General features: G+C 34.8%; 1 protein-coding gene across 1 annotated transcript in view; it reads right to left on the bottom strand.

Moving 5' to 3' along the window:
* CMC1 (C-X9-C motif containing 1) overlaps nt 1-15,588 on the bottom strand; it is an 89,259-nt gene that overhangs the window by 46,013 nt on the left and 27,658 nt on the right. The window contains exon 2 of the mRNA XM_008052728.1: nt 13,392-13,481. Coding sequence (XP_008050919.1) covers nt 13,392-13,481 — 90 coding nt within the window. The remainder of the gene's footprint in view (nt 1-13,391; nt 13,482-15,588) is intronic.

The following is a 15,588-nucleotide window of genomic DNA, read 5'->3' as shown; positions in this document are numbered from 1 at the left end:
AACTTATGACAGGTTTATTGGGACACAGCCCCATCATAAGTCAAGAAACATCTATATATGCTCATTATGAAAAAAATTTTTAAAACAGTATGAAAATAAAAATCACCCATAATCTATCTTCCTCTTCCCATATATCTTTATGGCTATGTTTTTTTGCTTGTTTGTTTGTTTTGAGTTGAAGTCTCACTCTGTCACCCAGACTGGAGTGCAATGGCCATTCCCGGCCACCGCAGCCTCAATCTGCTGGGCTCCAGCGATCCTTCCGCCTCAGCCTTCCAAGTACCTGGAACTACAGGCTACCACACACAGCTAATTTTTTTGACTTAGTGTAGAGATGAGGTCTCGCCAAGTTGCCCAGGCGGGTCTCGAACCCACGGGTTCAGGCAATCCACTCACCTCAGCCTCCTAAAGCACGGGATTACAGAATCAGCCACCGAGCCTAGCATGGCTGTTTTATTAAAATTGGATATATTTTCAGTCATTTGGAAAACTGCTTAACATTATCTGCTTAAGTTGAAATTATATACATCCTATGATACAGAAATCCTACTTCTAGATATGCAACCAACAGAAATGCATACATATCGGTACCAAAGGACATGAACAAGAATGTTTTTAAAGGCATTATTTGTACAAAAATTGGAAATAACATAAATGTCCATCATAGTAGAATAGATGAATAAATTATAACATATTTGTATAATGGTGCTATATGACAATGAAAATGAAGAAACTAATGTTATATACAAAAACATGGATGAATCTAACAAACATAACATTGAGTAAAATAAGCCAGACACATATTGTATGGTTCCATCTAAATTTTTAAAAAGTGAAACTAATCTATGAAGTTTGTAGTGAATATAATGGTTATTTTTTGAGAAGAGGAAAAGGGTAGTGAGTGGGAGGAAACACAAAGAAGACTGGCTTCTGATAATTTCTATTTCTTGACCTTAATAGTGGTTACACAATTATGTTCACTCTGTCATAATTCATTAAACTATACATTTACAATGTGTGCATGAAGAATATGAAAGTGTATTTGAAAGAAACTAAAAAAAATGAAAGAACTATAAAGTAATATGAAATGTGAAGTAATATGAAATGAAAAGACACAGTCAAATAATGTAAAGTATTAAATTTTCACTTTGAAGAATAGGAAAAAATTATAGGAAAGAAAATAATTTATAATCTACCTTTTTCTGCTCGCATTTCATTTCCAGATACATATTATTAAATTTGAGAGGTATTTCTTCTTTCTTATATACATTTTTATCAACTTGCTACAAATAGGATAGCATATATTTTTTCTTAGCTTATGAATATGTTCATATGTGTTAATACTTTCTAAAATATCTATTAATTACTACATAATATTTTATTTAACAATATCTTTCGTAAGAAGATATACAGTAACAAAAATCAAGAAAGGAGTTTCAATTTCAGTAAAAACTTAGCAACGAAAAAGTGCATACTATTATAAACTATAAAAATGAAAAAAAATTAAACTCAACATGTAACTCAAATTATTATATTATGTGGGTATTAATGCATTTTTAATAATGGCCTATAGTTTGTATATGTTAAGTTAAAGCCCAAAAAGCAATGCCACAGGAAAGAATATTACAAATGTTCCCAGAAAATGAAATATAAACAAAAAAATTTCTTAAGCTATAGGAAGAAAATAACTTTTCTATATTGATGAAATCCTGTGTAAATAACACAGAGCACACACAATCCAGCAACTCAACAGTAATACCTAGAAATAAACTAGGAGACACCGGTCAGAAATGACAAATACTAGTCAAAGCACATAGCATCACTTGCCAAATTCACCACTCATGACAGACATAGCTAACTGATCTAACAACATTCTTTCTGATTGATCCCATTCATAACATGCTAGCTGTCACTATCAACTGATTAAAACTGATACAGATAAAACTGTATTTGCTATTTTTGATACAGTCAAATGGCATGTTATAATGGAAAGAACACTAGGCTGGGAATAAAAATAACTGAACTATAATAATGGCTCTGCTACATTAACAAGTCAGATGATACTGAACAGGTAATCTACTCTTTTTATTGAGGTATGAGACCATGTCTTTCTATTCTCCACTGTACCTAGCACTATATATTGCACACAGTAGGGCTGAAAGGTAGTTTGCTGAATTAACAAATGAATGTACTTATGGTTTATTCTGGAAGGGAAGTGGTCTATGTGTAATCTGAAAAGGAAAACCAAGGAATAAAAATGTCAGTGTTTAATCTATCACAGTCAAAGTTGAACACATTTACTAATAGTATACTAAGGAAACTTGCACAAACTGCACAAAAATATTAGAAAATTATAGAACTACCACAATTATACAAAGATTCTACTCCTGTGTCCCTTTAAAAAAGAGACTCGTTTTTACTACAGTCTAATAAAATGGTTTCAAACAGAGATCTCTAATAGACAGTTCAAAGTTAACATGTAAAAGCAAAACTATCCATCGACCAACAAAAATAAAATAATAAAACTTCTCCACAAACAGTCTTCCTCATCTCTGCTAACTATGACTCCAACCTTTTACTTGTTCAGGACAAATAACAGGGAATCATCTTGTCCTTTGCAGCCTCTACTTTCAACATATAACCTACCTCCATTTCTTCCAGCTTTCCAATCCATTAATTGGATTATCTCAGGCATAACAATTATACAATTACCAGTGTCCCAAATTCTGCCCTTGTCCCATTCCATCTACTTTTAACACAGCAGTGAGTGTTCTCTCTCTCCACTGTTCAAAGTAATCTTTGTCTGTCCGTTTCTTTCTGTAGTAGTCCTCCTTCAAGTCCTCCATACCTACAAGGCCCTAAGTTATTCGGCTGCCAATCATTTTGCTGAACTCTTCCCTTTTCATTCTACTCCTCTTTCATTCCAATCTAATCACAGTGAGCTTTTTGGTGTCCCCTGGTTATGCCAGCTTCACTTAGTGCCTCAGGGTCTTTGCACGTACTATTTCTTTTGCTCACACGATTCTTCTCAGAGATATCTGTGTATCTCACTTCTTCACCTCCTTCAAGAATTTTGCACAAAAGTCACTTTCGCAGTCTACCAGCACTCCCCATTGCCCCTAGCCAACTTGATTTTTCTCCAGGGCACTTACATTTACTCATGTTTATTATTTATATCTCTCCCCACTGAAATGTATGCCTGTAAAGATTTTTGTCTATTTTATTCATTGTTCATATAATAGTGAATGATATATAGAAAATAATAAATAATTTAAGCAATTATGTTCCATACTAGCCCTAAAGTTCCATTCAAATCCTCAAAGGAATCTGCTATTTTTTCAACAGGCATACAAGATCCCTATAAAAATATATTCCAGTCAAAATATAGTCATTTGTAGTTATTTACACAAAGGTTAACAGTAACAGGCTTTAATCATCTGGAAAGAATGCCAATTAACTGGAGGAATACCAGATAGCATAAGGGAAGTGTGAACACGTACTCAGATTTTTATATACAATGGTATGCACAGTTTTTTTTGTTGTTGCTGCTGCTCTCTTGTTGTTTTTGAGTCAAGGTTTCACTGAGGCTGGAGTGCAGTGGCATGATCATAGCTCACTGCAGCCTCAATCTGGGCTCAGGGAAGCCTTTCGCCTGAGACTCCCACATAGCTAGAACTACAGGCTCATGCTACCATGACCAGTTAATGTTTTCATTTTTTAGAGACAGCGTCTGGCCCAGGCTGGTCTCAAACTCCTGGACTCAAGCACTCCTCTCACCTTGACCTCCCAAAGGGTTGGGATTTACAGGCATGAGCTACCATGGCCAGCCAGGTATGGTACCGTTTAAAGACCGTAATTATTTATTTATTTAGACTGGGGAAACACATGCATATTTGTTACATGGACATAGTGTAGTGGTGGGGATTTGGTCTCAGGTGGCCCATTTCCCATATAGAGAACACTGTGTCTATAGGTAGTTTCTGAACCCTAACTCCCTTTCCTGCTCCTCCCTTATCGGTGTCCCCAGTATCTATTATTTCCATCTCTGAGCCCATTTAGCTCCCACATATGAGTGAGAACATGTGGTGTTTGGTTTTGTTTCTGAGTCAGTTTACTTAACATGATAATCTCAAACTCCATCCATGTTGCTGCAAAGGACATGATTTCTTTTTTTATGACTGTGTAGTATTCGACAGTGTATATATACCATGTTTTCACTATTCACTGATTGGTTGAAAGGGCTAGGTTGAGTCCACATCTTTGTAATTGTGAATTGTGCTGCAATAAACATGTAGGTGCAAGTGTCTGTTAGATAACAACCTCTGTTTTTTAGGGCAGATACCTAGCAGTGGGATTGCTGGATAAAATGATAGATCTACTTCTAGTTCTTTGAGTAATCTCCACACTTCTTCCCACAGAGGTTGTACTAATTTACACTCCCACCAACAGTATAAAGTGTTCCCTATTCTCCACATCTGTGCCAGCATCTATGGTTTTTTGATTTTTGAATAATGGCCATCATGACTGGTGTACAGTGGTATCTCATAGTGATTTTAATTTGCATTTCCCTGATTAAGAATTTTTCATGTTTGTTGGCCATTTGTATATCTTCTTTTGAGAGACATCTATAAGTGTTGTTTGCCCACTTTTTTATGTTTGTTTGTTTTTTTTTCTAGCTGGTTGGTTTGAGTTCTTTGTAGATTCTGGATATTAGTCCTTTGTCAGATGTATACTTTACGAATATCTTCTCCCATTCTATAGGCTGCCTATTTGCTCTGTTGATTATTTCTTTTGCTACACAGCTTTTTAGTTTAGTTAAGTCCCACTTACTTATTTTTGTTTTAGGTGCATTTGCTTTCAGGGTTTTAGCCATAAATTATATTCCCAGGCCGATGTCCATAAGAGTTTTTCCTAGGTTTTCTTCTAGGATTTTCATGGTTTCAGGTCTGATGTTTAAGTCTTTAATCCATCTTGAGTTAATTATTGTATATGGGGAGAAATAGAGATCAAGTTTCATTTTTCTGCATGTAGCTATCCAATTTTCCCAGCACCATTTGTTAAAGGTGTCCTTTCCCCAGTGTATGTTTTTGTTCGCTTTGTCAAAGATTGGTTGGTTGTAGGTATTTAGGTTTATATCTGGGTTATTTATTCTGTTCCACTGGTCCATGTGTCTACTCTTGTACCAGTACCATGCTATTTAGGTAACTACAGTCTTGTAGTATAATTTAAAGCCAGGTAATGTGAATTCTCCAGCTTTGTTCTTTTTGCTTAGGCTTGCTTTGACTATTCTGGCTCATTTTTGGTTCCATATGAATTTTAGGACTGTTTTTCTAATTCTATGAAAAATGACATTGGTCATTTGATAGGGGTTGCATTGAACCTGAAGATTACTTTGGGTAATACAGTCATTTTAATAATGGTGATTCTTCCAATCCATGAGCATGGAATGTTTCTCCATTTGTTTGTATCTTCTGCAATTTCTTTCATCAGGGTTTTGTAGTTCTCCTTTGAGAGATTTTTCATCTCCTTGGTCAAATACATTCCTAGGTATTTTAGCCTTTTGGTTGCCATTGTAAGTAGAATTTTGTTCTTGACTTGATTCTCAGCTTGGTCACCACTGGTGTATAGCAACGTTGCTGATTTGTAAGTGTTGATTTTGTATCCTGAAACTTTACCTCATTCATTTATTAAGTCCAGAAGTCTTTTGGAGGAGTCTTTAGGTAGTTGGACGGTAGTGGTGAACATGGGTATCCTTGCCTTGTTCCAGTTCTGAGGGGGAATATGTACAACTTTTCTCTATTAAGAATGACATTGACTGTGGGTTTGTTGTCATAGTTTTTATTATTTTGAGGAATGTTTCCTCTATGCCTATTTTGCTGAGGATTTTTATCATGAAGGGATGATGGATTTTATCAAATGTAAAGACCATATTTAATTTTAGATTAATTTCTCATAAGAAAGGATTTAAATCTATTATAGCAAAATAATTGAAAGTCAATGTCTAGGAAGATTAAAATTAAAATAAAAATGAAATGAAGTACTAGTATGAAAGCTATTACATTTTATAATGTATTATTCACTTTAACAATATTTTCAAGTTTCAAGATGTAATTATTTGCATTTATGTTCAAATATAGATTTTTCACAGTTATACCTTCAAAGATGAGATGCACAAATTAGTTGTTCAATATATTATATTCATCTGTCCTGACAAATTTACTCAGCTAGTCATTTAAATATTTATCATCTAAAAATTTCATTTCTGGTCAGGTGTAGGTGCTCACACCTATAATCTCAGCACTTTGAGAGGCCGAAATGGGAGAACTGCTTGAACCCAGGAGTTCAAGACCAGCCTAGGCCACATAGCAAGTTTTCGTTTCTACAAAAAAAATAAAAAAATTAGCTGGAAGTGGTGGCATGCACCTGTAGCTCCAACTACTTGGGAGGCTGAGGTGGAAGGATCACTTGCATTTATGAGGTCAAGGCTGAGGGGAGCCGTGACTGTGCCACTGCACTCCAGCCTAGGTAGCAGAGTAAGACACTGCAACAAATAAATAAAAATAATAATAAATAAAATATTACAAATTTCATTTCTTTCTGAAACTAAAACATACTGCACTCTCCCTGTGAGAAGAATACTAGCCATTTTATTGAAGGGTACTTATGTTCAATTACATATAATTTATTGTTAAACTGTCCTATTTTCAGAAACAATATAATCATAATAAGCCATTACATCTCATAATAGGGTATGAATTAACAATGCAACCAAGACCCACTAGTTCAATAAGTAACAACCACTCTATAGTAGTCTCCATGGCTCATACATGAGGAGTATGTTCCAAGACCCCTAGTAGATACCCAAAACTACAGATATTGCTGAACTTTATATATACTATGTTTTTTCTTATACATAAATGCCTATAATGAAATTTGATTTATAAATTAGGCACCTTAAGAGATAACAACTAATAATAAAATACAACAATCATAATGTACTGTAACAAAAGCTATATGAATGTGGTCTCGCTCTCTCTCAAAATAGCTTATTGTACTGTACTGACCATTCTTGTCATGATAGAATAAAATCCAAACCACAGCTGATCATAGGTAACTGAAACCCACAGAAAGTAAAACCACAGATAAGGGGCATGTGTATATTTCGTTCGGTTATTTAAAAAAATAATTTAGGTGTATTTGCAATTGATATGTCAATTACTACTCCACTGGCATAACATCAGGTATGATAGGCATAGATAAACAGTTACTGCTAATTAACTTTTATTTATGTCCATGTGCAGAACAGAGTCAACACAGCAGGCATAATACTGCTTGCCTTAGAAAAGTTTCCTTGCAAGGTTGGCTCTTAGCTAGCATCTGAAAACTCAGATTTGGGGTATGCTGCCACCACTACTTAATTAATAAGAATGACTCACTATGCCCAAACTTTTTGTACAAACAATAGGGTTTATGATGAAAACTTGCTTTCCTTCCAGGAATCTAAAATGTTGATACATGTTAGGCAGAGGGTGCCCATATGACCAACTCTCAATAAAAACTCTGTGGACTGAGTCTCTAATGAGCCTCTCTGGTAGACATTTCACATGTGTTATCAAAACTTAATGCTGGAGGATTTAAGCACATCCTGAGTGACACTACCGTAAGAGAACTCTCAATGCCCAAGTCTGGTTTCCCCTGAACTTTATCCCATCTGCCTTTTCCGTTTGTGGATTTTGTTTTGTTTCTTTCTGCTGTAGTAATCGTAGCCATAAATATGACTATATGATAAGTCCTGTTGAGTCTTCTTTGCAAATCACTGAACCCAAGGGTAGTCTTGGGGGAACCCATATCACAGTCCAGGGTAAGTCCAAAGAAACTGAGCCTTAAATCTATTTGTATTTCTTATTGTACATAGCATGCTCTTATACATGACAGATAATCATAATAGTCAGTGATTATTTTCCTCTTAATATAACCAAGCCAGCCTAAAGATGTGTTGTAACTCCATTTCAGTGTTAGTTAATATTAGTGAACTGGTTTAATGACAAAAACATATGTGATAACAATGGTACAATTCAAACAACAAATGGAAAGTTTTTGGCAAATCCAAGTGACATAGATGTACAAAAGATTGATTACCGTGACCAGGCATAGTCTGTAGCCTTCCAAATTTTTTCAATGTTGATTTGATAATTCTCTGCCTTCAAATTTCCTAAAAAATATTCCTAAGCATTCTTAATTTGATTCTCTTTTTTGCCTATTCACATATCTTTGGGATTTAGCAAAATGTAACATATTTCAGTTGTGTTTGACTAGCAGAAAAAGCATTTTATCAAGATTCTGTGTTATTTAACTACAGCTCTGTGATGTTTCCCAGAAACAAATAATCCATGCTTCCTTATATTTTATATAATTCCTTCAGAACCGTACCCTACCTATGAGACAAAAGATGAAAAAGGCTACAACACAGACATAAAAGAAACATTAAAGTAAGGTAAAAGAAGTCCCAAGGGATGAAAGGAGTCAGTGAGTAGAAGATAGCTCAGGCCTAGCCATCCTTGATGACAAAGTCTTGATCTGTCATAGCAAAAAGAAAAAAAAAAGCTTTATTATTATTATTTTTTTTTGGAGTCTCATTCTGTCGCCCAGACTGGAGTGCAGTGGCCGCTCCCGGCCACCGCAGCCTCGACCTGCTGGGCTCCAGCGATCCTTCCGTCTCAGCCTTCCAATTAGCCGGAATTACAGGCATGTGCTACCACGCCCGGCTGATTTTTTGATTTATTGTAGAGATGAGGTCTTGCTGCCCAGGCGGGTCTCGAACCCATGGGCTCGGCAATCCACTCACCTCAGCCTCCCAAGGCGTGGGATTACAGGCTGAGCCACCGAGCCCAGCTAGCTTTATTATTTTTAAAGAAAGCACCATTATCCAACAAAGTTGTATCAAATGTCAACTATGCACTTAAAAAAAAAGCAAATAAAAACAATGAGGATTTTTTACAAAACACAGCAATTCAGTGACTCTTCCTCTTATAGAAGCTCTATTTCCAGAAGAAAAAAAGTTAATACTAGAATGCACACTTTACCAATAAGTATGGCAAACAATATTTTTTTTTTTAAATTACTAACAGAGAAATTATAAATCACTAAGTTAGCTAAGTGAGACACACAGAAAAAAAGCACAAAATTGAAAGCAACCTCCAGAGTTTGTCAAAACATCTACCTAAAACACAAGTTGGTAACTCCTAGATCCAAAAAAGACCAATGATTCCATCATCACAGTTGGTGGGAGGGGATTTCTGTTTTGGCTTCTGGGAAGTGAGAATAGAAGAAAATAGTAAGAAAGAGAATTGGCCATTCCAGAACTTTCCTTCAGTTACATTCCCAGTGTACTCAGTGTTCAGTGTGTTAATGTCTACCAGTACTCTTCAGTCATTTATTTTAGTGGCTCTATTCACGGCCTGTAATATCACTGGTTTAACGTCTAGCAGTGTGATACCTCCTGCTTTGTAGGTTTTGCTGAGGATTGTTTTGGCTATTCGTAGTCGTTTATGTTTCCATAAGAATTCCTGTATTGTATTTCCAGGTCTGAGAAGAATGATTCTGGTAATTTAATGAGTATTGCATTAAATCTGTAGATTGCCTTGGGCAGGGCAGACATCTTAACAATGTTGATTCTTTCAATCCATGAAAATAGAATATATTACACAATGCAATATTACGCAGCCATAAAGAAGGAAAAATTATGAACTTTGCAGCAACTTGGATGGATTTAGAGTCTATCATACTCAGTGATCTATCACAGAAACAAAGAACTGAGTACCACATATTCTAACTCATAAGCGGACCATGAACAATTATCGTAATATTATAAGAAAGTGAATGGCAGTAGTGGGAAACTGCTGGTGTGTGGGGGGTAGGGGGAACTTCATCAATAAGGGTATCTGATCTCAAACTAGGTGAAGTGGGAACCAAAGTAAGGTCCAAACTTTATCTGTACAATGACCATTTGTATACCTAACCCTGAATTTTATCCCACACCTTCAAAATAAAAATTTTTTAAAAGGAATACTACAAAGTTGAATTTTATATTTAAAACAATACTTTTTGTTTTGATACCAGTAGAGTTTATAATCTTGTCAAAGTTTCCACAATAGCGAGATAAAAATTATTGATTCTATTTGTATATAATCTCTAAGTCAGTCCACTTTTACTAATCAAATCAAAGTTCCTTAAAAAAGGTGATAAGCACTATCTTTCTTTTCAAAAAGAAACACATGCTTTTTGTTTCTTATTTTACATTATTAAAAATGTATTTTATAAAGACAAAGATTCAAAAGTTGAATCATTTTAATAATACAACTACTGCTGAACTGTCATCCAAAAGCTGAGATTTTCTTGTATTAGGGTACAGTTTTCATTATATAAATGGCACAGTTATTAGGGCTTATACAAATTCGCTGTAGAATTACAATTAAGTAATTATAGATTAAAGTTAAATTTTAGAAGTACTAGGATACATAACGATAAAACATTCTAAATGTTATCTACTGCTTAAGACAAATTTTAATTGCATTTAAACATTAGGTAAAACATGTAACTCAGACTAAATCAGTGTATAGTTAAAAACCAATAGTGTAGAGATAACGAAGGTCTCACGTAAGCTGGTTAAAAATTCATAATGAAAAGAGAACTAGTAAGAATATGGCAACCTGGATGAAACTGATATTCATTAGGGTACTCCTCCCATCAATAGAGAGCATTTGGACTCTGTGGTCTTTATCAGTGTCCCAGCTGGTAATGGTTGAAGGTTAATGCCTTACCCAATTCTCTTCAATTTTCTATCCTAATTAGCCCTCCAAATCTATACCTCTGAGCACCAAGTGTCTGTGCTCAAAAGAAACTAATTAATGCTAGCAAATTAGATCAAGTCCAAAGATCCAACAGCCAAACTCTTAGTTAAATGCTCCTTGTTAATAGGAAGTGTAGCTGTCAATAGCTGCTGTTGGTGACTATAATGAGGCATCTTTCTTTCATTGAAAGTGATTTCATTTCTCTTTGTCCCTGGAAAAGCTGTTCCATTCCCTTCATAAACCTAAGTTGCTGGCGGTCTGACCCAATTCTTATGATCAGCTGGGTTAAAATGACATTAAGGGAAAAAAAAATCAAACAAAAAAGCCTTCCTACATAATCATGTTTCGGGCATTTAGCAGAAGTCAGATCACTTATTAAAATTCCTACATCTTTATCCAACCCATATAATTAGCATATATAATGCTTTTATGTAAAATCCTATAATCATGTAATAAAGCAAGGGCTATAAACAGTAAATAAACGACAGTAAAAGTGTCGTGATTCTAAATGCAGCTTTTGTCTGCTGCTTGAGTAATACCAGTGTACATTCTTCCCTAATTCACATGGCTAAACAGAGAAAATACTAAGGATTTATTATCTCCTATAAAATAATCAATTTTAGATTATAAAACACTATTTTAGACCATATGGTCTAAAACATTCAATATATGATTATCTATAAGAAACCCAAATATTCAGAAATCAATTATGCATTCTAATAAGGGCAAATTCATTTAAATAATCCAAATAAGTCTCAGATTTTAAGATGCTTTCAGTCTCAGAAGACTGAAGGGTATTAAAAAAAAGCTTGACCATGTCAACATCCAAAACAACTTTTGATGAAGTAAATATTGAACACTATTTGCCGTTTCATTATAAAGTAGTAGTTTTGCAACACAAACAAATATTTTAAAGTTGTACGTTATTTTTTCATTTCAAAAACCAAAAAGAAAGTGTCATTATTTAAGAGTAAGGAAAGGCAGTTCTGAAACCCAAAGCCATACAATCATTCTGTAGCTTCATCTGAATCATGTCAGTAAAAATTAAATCTATAATTGAGTTAGCTAGCTTTCTTTCATTCTAGGTATCAGGATAATGTGTTACAAAACAGTATGAATACAATTTATATTTATAACTTTGGAATGATATGTCAGTAATAAGTAAATGTTCCCAGCTGTGAAAAGTTAACCCTATAATCTTATCAATTGTTAAGTTTTATCCTCCCTCCATGAATCAAAATATATATACTATTCTAATGTTCCATGAGGCAGGCAGTAGATGTACCACTTGTGACTATCAGCATGACACCTGCCAATGCCAGATGTGCACTGAACCCTGTCTGCAGGTGCCAATAGGTTAATTTCTCCTGACACTGAAGGAAGGTGCTTTAATTAAACAGCTAATTCATGGCAAAAACAACAGTAAAACCACAGAATGATGATTTCTTTTAAACTACTAATTCATGAATTGACCTAAAATGGAATTAGGTCATGAAAAATCATGTCTTAAGAAACAGAAATGACCATCACACATTGTTGAATACAAGGAACTACTCTTATTTCATTGCCTCCATTCATCAATTGCAAAGGTCCTCTCTGAGGGCTGAAGGCGGGGAGGGAACAGAAATGTTCCTAGGTTCAAAACGTTATTGACACAGTCCCCAAACCGGAGTTTACATAGCCATGCTCCCTGTGGAGAAGCTTGCAGCCCATCATCCTCACGAAAAATTTCCTGAAAAAAGATGACCACAGGGGAAAGCAAAGGAGAGCCAGAAAAATAGCCTGGATCTGTAAAATTTTACTACTTCTTTTTGATGGCCATTCCAAGAGGTAGATTATTTTTTTAAAAAAGATATTTCTACAGTAATATTACCATCTGCTCATTTTTTAACCTTCCACTGCTTTGCTTACATTTTTTTTACTAGAAATGTGATATATTAATCAATACTATGTCTCTAGGTTTATAGAATATAGAAGTATTTCATGTTAAAAAATTTTTCCAGAAAAAAACATACACGTGTGGCTGCCTGATGCATGCATTTACAAAATATCTACCACTTAGAAACATAAAACAAAACAAAAAACACACCAAAAAGACTTAGACTCATTGTAAGTCCTATTAGGATTCCATTAACAATTCAGTAACAGACAATGACACCACAGAAAATCATCTAAGAATACATATATATGAATGAATTGATAGATGAAAAACAGGTACATGTTAGATTGATGTTTCTTCTTTCCCTATCAAAATTGCCAGAGTAACCTGTTTCTCAAAAATGCTCATATCAAGTTTTTCTCTATATATAACTCTACTTTTATGAGGAAAAAAATTGTTTTTTACTAGTAATTTGGGGAATATTTTTAAATTGTAAATGAATTGAACACCACTGGAAATTCTGAAAGCTGAAGTTCAGTGAAAGGGTGAGAAGCAATTCATACATATTAATTCATTGACTACTTGACTCTGAGGCTAAGGATTAAATTCAAATCATATTATTAAAAATAAATTTGATCTCTATATGAATATTTGAGTCTTACCTTGAACTTGTTCTGAACACCTCTCTCTGGCCTTTTCTCTCATTATTTTAGGGATCAAAACATCTTTTTCAACATGTCTGAGATGCTGCTCTGAAAAAAAAATTTAATAGTCTCAAGTAAATCACCAGATTAGGGGAAAAATAAGAACTCTGGTTTACTTATAATAAAAGCCTATGCAGATACATTCAAAATTGACTCTTTTACAACTTGATAAAATTTTGATTATTTTATTGTTATTATTTTAGTCACTGAAAATCATCATCAATATTTTTTAAATATAACAACAAAGGAATGTGAGGGACACCGGCAAAATATTTCTAGAAATTTTTGCAAACTATATTGCAACACTTTTACTTAATAATATATTCCACATAGTCTTGTCTAAATTATAGTCTAAATCATTATTTTCTTATTAGTATAATCCACAAAAAGAATTTTCATCAACACTAAGATTCAAGAATGGCTGAAGAGATACAAGATTAAGAGACACACAAGTAGTTTTTCTGCCTAGTAGTAATAACAGTAGCCTAAGAAAGAAAGCAGAAGAAAAAGTGGAACTACAGGCCCACATACAAAACAAAGCATAAGAGATTTCTGTGCATTTTTGACACAACTTCCACATGCTCCAGAGTTCCACTTGCTCCTTAAATGCTGAGAGGCCTCAAAAACAAGCAAGCAATAAGTGCCCCCAGAGAACCAAAAATAATGAGGAATCTCTGAAAGACAAAAGACAGATGCGATTAAAGGATGTACTCCTACAGAATATCCAGGAAAAAGACTCAAGTCAAAAGTGGGTGCTGTTCCATGCCCTGAAGTAGCAAAAATGGGAAGCAAGAAAACATCTCTGGAGGAAAACTGAAGTTTAAAGTGCCTCAGTAGAAGCCAAGTGATTACCTCCTCTGTTGCCTTCAGGCCATGGGTGAAAAAAGTAAATATAGGTATTTATCCCCCAAAGACCGGGAAGTTTTCCAGTATCTAGTGGAACCTAGGAAGACCAGGGACCCCCTAAACTCTTCCTGGTACTATGTTGTTCCCAACGACTTCTAGATGCAGGCAGCTATGAACTGACATATGCTTGCAGAGACAGTAACAGGGCATCTCAAAAAGAAAAAAGATCAACAAAACAGACAAGAATCACCCAAATTTGATTAAAGGGCAACATAGTGAAAGGCAAAAACCAATTATAATTAATCAAGAAGTAAACAATTCCTAAGAGGGCTATAAAAGAGAAAAGAAAAAAGATTTTAGAATACTTTAAGTATGATGAATATACTGAGGCAAATGAAAATACAAGACCTCAGACAGAAATGGTCCATGGATTACCTAAATGAACTCTGATGAAATATCTGAAACCCCAAAATTGTAAAAGCTTCAAAAGTGAAAAAACATGCCCACATAAAGGACTGAGAATCACACTTATATCATGTCTTACTGGCAAGACATGACGTAACAAGATAACAGAGAAATAACTTCAAAGTTCTGAGAGAGAATTACTTTATATTCAAGAATTCTAGAGTCAATTAGACCACCAATTAAGGGTGAGGTTAAGGACATTTTCACATATATAGGAACCAAAATGTTTACCACCCTCAAACCTTATAGAAAAAGAAGTAATTACCTTACCACATGGACACTTGAACAACGCAGGTTTGAACCAAATGTGTCCATATGCACAGATTTTGTTAAGTCAAATGTGGGGTGAAAATTCAGTATTTTGGGGAGGCAAACCCACATGGTATATGGAAGGCCAAGTTTTCATACACTCAGGTTGTACCTGGCTGAGAATGCAAAGATTTTGTTATATGCAGGGGTCCTGGAACTAATCTCCTGGGCATACTGAGAATTGACTATACTATTATTGTGCAACAACCACTAATCAAACTTAGTGAGGTAGAATAATAAACATTTTATTGTGCTTAGGGATTCTATAGGTCAGAAGGACCTCATCTGGGAAGACTCAAATGTCTGGTGTTGACTTCAGCAGGGCTGGAGGATTTACTTCCGAAATTACTTCTTTCTTCATCTATGTATCTGGCATCTGGCCTGGAATGGCCACAGGAAGTGCTCAGTTAGAACTGTAAACCATAGCACCTACCCCATGGCCTCTCTGTTTGGAGCCATGCAACACCATTCCTGATTTCAAGTCACTAAGGATAGGACATATTCAAATAGAGGAAAATTAGACTCCATTCTTTAT

This window comes from Carlito syrichta, unplaced genomic scaffold (genome assembly GCF_000164805.1).
Source record: "Carlito syrichta isolate Samal-C Ts95f unplaced genomic scaffold, Tarsius_syrichta-2.0.1 Scaffold287385, whole genome shotgun sequence".
Taxonomy (NCBI): domain Eukaryota; kingdom Metazoa; phylum Chordata; class Mammalia; order Primates; family Tarsiidae; genus Carlito; species Carlito syrichta.
Note: the sequence above shows the minus strand (reverse complement) of the source record. Positions and strands in the feature narration are given on the sequence as shown.